Source organism: Colletes gigas, unplaced genomic scaffold (assembly GCF_013123115.1).
Source record: "Colletes gigas isolate AHSC1104 unplaced genomic scaffold, ASM1312311v1 Colletes_gigas_Sc00168, whole genome shotgun sequence".
Lineage (NCBI taxonomy): Eukaryota > Metazoa > Arthropoda > Insecta > Hymenoptera > Colletidae > Colletes > Colletes gigas.
In genome coordinates this window covers 1-5,583 of record NW_025106791.1, presented here as the reverse complement: position 1 = coordinate 5,583, position 5,583 = coordinate 1, and the positions used below count along the sequence as shown (strand labels likewise).

The window sequence follows — 5,583 nt, the reverse complement described above, 5'->3', positions numbered from 1 at the left end:
TCGAAAATAACACAACTCAAAATCTGACTGAAACAATAAGCACTGTAGAAGTTTCTACGCCAAATGCTATTTCGAACAAGGTCTCCCCAGCTGGGTATCTTATGGAATATACAGTTGAAGAACCTAAAACCATCGCAGTCAAGCGAACCAGATCTGAGGTAAGCACGACTGTTTCAGAGAAATCGATTGAACCGATCGCAGACCAACCAAATATGAAAGAACCGATGGAAATGCCATCCAAAAAACCAAAGAAACTGAAGAAAGCCAAAGTTGCAGACGTCCCAGTAAAGTCACTCGAAGAAATGCTGTGTCCTCTCAAAGATGTTCTTGATAATCCCGATTCTTCGATAAATTACATAAAATTTAAAAGTTTTATGGAGAAAGCTCATGGATAGGCCGCTGCGAGAGAAATTGCTGATGAGTATACTAACAACATAGATGAACTGATATCTCTTATGGAGAAATTATATCCTCTTCTTAAAGAGAGGTGCATAAAACATAGATTCTCCCGCATCATGAATAGGTTAAGGAAGCCGTTGTCGACTGAACCCTCGTCACCATACCCCACCTCGTCTGAAGAAGATGACAATTTTCAACCAACAAATATTGATTAGACAAACTTAACGAATGACTACTAAAATTATCCAGTGGAACATAAACGGCTTAAGGACACATTATGAATATCTCCAGAAACTCATAGCTGATAATGATGCTGATATCGTTTGCATTCAAGAAACTAATTTCAAGGAGTCTAGCTGCACCAAAATAAAAAACTTTGATATTTTGTACAGAAACAGAAGACATTGTCTCTCTGCAAGTGGTGGAGTGGCCATTTACATCAAAGACTACTTATTCAAAACCAATATCTCTGTCGATACCAATTTAGAAGCAGTGGCAGCCACCCTTTTTTTAGCAAACAGATTAATTACAATTTGCAATGTCTACATTCCAGTCAGTCATCACTTACAATCTAAAGAATTATCTGAACTACTAAATCAGCTTCCCAAACCTTGCATTATCATAGGTGATTTTAATTGTCACAATAGCCTCTGGGGTTCAGATAAAACCGACCAAAGAGGTAAACTTATTGAGAAGTTTCTTGATGATAATGATCTGCTCCTTCTTAATAAAAAGGACCCCACACACTTCAACGTGGCATCGGGCAAGTTGAGCTGCATTGATCTTTCTATTGCCTCTCCTGGCATTGCGGATCTACTTGACTGGCAAGTCTCCTCTGAGCTTCTGGATAGTGACCACTTTCCGATTTTCTTAAATATAGAATGCAATACTATCGTTGGGAATATCAACTCCCCCAGATGGAAATTTCGCAAAGCTGACTGGGCTATGTTTCAATCATTAATTGATAACAGTATCGATGGGCTTGAAACACCAAACGAATCAAATGCTTGTCACATCAGCATGCTAGTCCAAAATTTTACCGACGTAATCTCACAAGCAGCTTCTCGATCTATACCCCAAACAAGAAATAATAAACAGAAGAAAAACGTTCCTTGGTGGAATAATGATTGTGAAGCAGCTATCAAGGAATACAAACACTCTCTTAATGTTTACAGACGTCATAATACCGAATTACAAATAAAATTAACTACCGGAGACATCGGGCTATCGCAAGAAAAATCATTAGGCAGAGCAAAAAACAATCGTGGATTAATTATGTTTCCAAACTGAATCACAATGCCCCTTCTTCCGAAGTTTGGAAAAAGCTAAAACATATCAACGGGAATTTGAAGCACCTTGATATCAGGACTGTCATCACATCGGATAACTTACTAATTTCCAATCCGGTTGACATAGCAAACTGCTTCGCCAGAACCTTTGCTAATAATTCAAGTGACAGCAATTTTAATCAAGATTTTCGTAGTTTCAAACAGACTTTCCTGGAAGAGGTATCTAATGATACACGACACGAAATGTCTGATTCGGTACCTGAGATAAATGTAAAAATTAGCATCGCAGAACTACAGGAATCTCTGCACAAGTGCAAAAACTCCAGTCCCGGACCTGACAAGTTACCGAATATTTTCATTAAGAAACTCTCCATAAAAGCACTAAATTACCTATTAGACCTATTTAACTGCATATGGTGTAACAACGTCTTTCCAAAGCAATGGAGTGAAGCGATTGTAGTGCCAATTCCCAAGCCAGACAAAAATAGAAACCACATTGGAAGCTATAGACCTATCGCTTTAACGTGTTGTTTATGCAAATTAATGGAAAGAATTATAAATAAGCGACTCAGATGGTTTCTGGAAAGAAACAGACTTCTATCTATCCACCAAAGTGGGTTTAGGCATCGTCGTAGTACATTGGACAGCCTTGTCACCTTGGAATCCAGCATTTGTGAAGCTTTTGCGAATAGACATCATCTTATTGCAGTCTGCCTCGACATTGAAAAGGCGTATCACATGGTCTGGAGGGATAGAATCATCAGTATAATGAAAAACTTCAAGCTAAACGGAAATATTTTAAAATTTACGATCAACTTTCTTAAATCTCGGCCCATTCAAGTTCGTATCAATAGTACTTTGTCTGAAAAAACATTAATTAATAATGGAGTTCCTCAAGGATCGGTACTGAGTGTTACGTTCTTTCTTCTGGCAATAGACGAAATTTCTAGTATTATTAAGGCTCCAGTTAAGTGTACCTTGTTTGCTGATGATTTTAATCTATTCGTTTCCGGTAAAAATATCAAAACATCAGAAGACATTATGCAAAAAACCTTAAATCAAATCAGTTTATTCTCAGCTAAAACGGGCCTTAAGTTTTCCGAATCTAAATCGAAAGTTATTGTTTTTAATAGAAATTTTTTAGAGCAGGACAATCCAACCTTACGACTAGGAAATCATATTCTTTCAATAACCAACCAAATTAGAATACTTGGCCTAATTTTCGACAGCAGGCTTACGTGGGTACCACATGTTAAGAAGTTAAGAGATAGTTGCGCTAGGAGCCTTAATGTTTTGAAAGCAATAGCTACAAAAAACTGGGGAGCAGACTTTCAAGTTTTAATTGCAACGTATAAAGCATTAATCAGACCCAAAATAGACTACGGCTCAATGGTGTATAGTTCGGCGAGCGCGGTTACACTTAAGAAGCTGGACACAATTAACAGCAGTGCTGCAAGAATAGCAACTGGAGCTTTTTGCACTAGCCCTATTTACAGCTTACTAAGTGAGGCAAACCTTGTTCCGTTGAACTACAGAAGAATGCAACTTACACTTTCGTACGCCTTAACTAGTGCTGCATCCCCGTTTAACCCAACGAAAAAGATCCTCTTTTCAAACTTTATTGATCTCTTGGACCGGAAATCCAAATTACCGAAACCAATTAATATTCGTATTCTCCAAATATTAAAAAAGTTAAATATGACATTAGCTGATACCCTTCCATGTGAAGAGTTCAAAACACCTCCCTGGCTTTTGAAAACTCCAAGACAAATAACCTTCGATCATTCTTCAAAGAAAAATGAAAACCAAGATTTTCTCAAGTCTTTATTTCTGGAAAGCGCCAGCCGATATCCTGACTACATAAAAATCTATACTGATGGGTCTAAAACCAAGCATGGAACTGGTTGTGGAATTGTAACACCTGTTGGTGATAGGCAATGGAAACTTCCAGACGTTTTCTCAATTTTCTCCTGTGGGGCATATGCAGCATTGGAAGCATTGAAATACATAGATGAAGTTAACAACAAAGATAACAAATATGTTATTTATACAGATTCCATGAGTACTCTTGCAGCTTTAAGAACTTTCAACTCAGGAAATTCAATTATCAATCAAATTATTGAAACATATAATGCAATTTTATCTAATAAAGCTGCAGAGATCCTTTTTGGATGGATCTCGTCCCATCTAGGAATAAGAGGGAACGAGAGAGCGGACCAAATCGCTAAAGAGGCTGCCAATCAACAGTGTCAAAGTCTAAGTGTACCAGCTTTTCATAAGGACATTCTAGTATCTCTCCTCAAAGTAATCAAGAACAATTGGAACATTGCCTGGGAAAACTCGCGCGCTACTTATATGCATTGTGTTAGGAATGATATCTTTGAAAGAAGCCCCGCTTTTTTGTTCAATAGGAAGCAGCAAAGCGTATTAACAAGAATACGAATTGGCCATACCAATTTTTCCCATGTGCATCTGATAAAAAAAGAGGACTGTCCAATGTGCATCAATTGTAATTTAAGGAACTCGATTCACCACATCATCTCGTCGTGCCCGGTGTATGAGAGTGAAAGAAGACATTTTGAAGTGAATGAAGACTCCAAAGAGCTTACTAGAACTTTCAATTCATGTGGAAAACAGCTTAAATTTTTGAAACATGTAAACCTTTTCCATTTAATTTAATTTTGGTCCAATGTGGTATAATTTAGTTTGACGGTTTCCTTATGGCATCTTGTGTCTGTACTTGTGTACTTTGCGTGGTTGCTAATGACCCATTCGGGTTGATGCAACCTTAAAAATTAAATATATATATATATAACAGCGTCGTTGCAAATTCCGAACTGGAGCCGGAGATCGAATTACTAAAGATACAGTGGCGAATGCCTCGCATTATACGGAACGATACGAATAAACTATCGATGTTGCGGATTTTGGAAAGCGGGCAATACCTAAGCATGAGTTTTCGTTCGTGGGACCTGTATGAGTACCCATTATTGCAAAGTACAACTAAACATTCGTGGGCCGTTAAAACTGCAACTTAGCTGGAGAAACCGCGATACGTAATTTTTGCGCTGCAGACTGGTCGAAAGAACATCATGTCTCAAGATGCGAGCAACTTCGATGCATGTAACTTGACCAACGTGAAACTTTATCTAAACTCTGACTTTTATCCATACGATGACTTGAATCTCGATTTTGATAAAAACAGATATGCTATTCTTTTTTATATGTATGCACGTTTTCGTAAAACTTATTACGGATACGACTGTTACGAAACGCTTTGCAACAGAGACAACTTTTCGTTGTATGGACCGTTTGTAGTAATCGATTGCTCGCGACAGAACGAATCAATCAAGAGCGCAACCGTAGATGTGCGAATAGAATTTGATTGTAAAGAAAACGTACCAACAAATACTACCGCGTATTGTCTTATTTTGCATGATCGCGTCGTCGAGTACTGTCCACTGTCCAACGTTGTGCACAGAATCACATAAATTGCAGCATCAGCAGTAGCTGTAGTATTTAAGAGCTGGGCACATCATATTGCGGTATAGTTTCAAAGATATTGTTGCGATGGTACCAACGTTTGTCGACATACAAGGATTCTTCCACAACGACAAGTTTGTCGTAAAGGAAGTTGCAGTGCTGAGAAAAGGAAGCATTCTCGCACCCTATATATTCCAAAGACCATTTACTTGGAGTGCGTTGTCTGTAGCCGATAAATCCCAGGCTGCTTGGGTGGCGAACAACGTCCATGGATTGTCATGGAATGAGGATGGTTTCGTTCCACACCACGAAGCAAAACAATTGATTGCAGCGGCAGTTGTGGGTGACGATCCAAGTACTCTCGTATATGTGAAAGGATCCCAAAAACGAGACTGGTTGGCAGATTTGGTGG

At 38.5% G+C, this 5,583-nt stretch overlaps 1 protein-coding gene across 1 annotated transcript; it reads left to right on the top strand.

The window, feature by feature from the left end:
- Positions 1–1,931: 1,931 nt before the first annotated feature.
- On the top strand, positions 1,932–5,526 carry LOC122404313 (the record flags this gene model as incomplete). The annotated part of the gene is made up of 3 exons (XM_043408247.1): positions 1,932–3,992; positions 4,763–4,914; positions 5,240–5,526. Coding segments are annotated over exons 1-3 (2,500 nt in total), but the record flags the coding sequence as incomplete, so codon positions are not given.
- Positions 5,527–5,583: the final 57 nt, after the last annotated feature.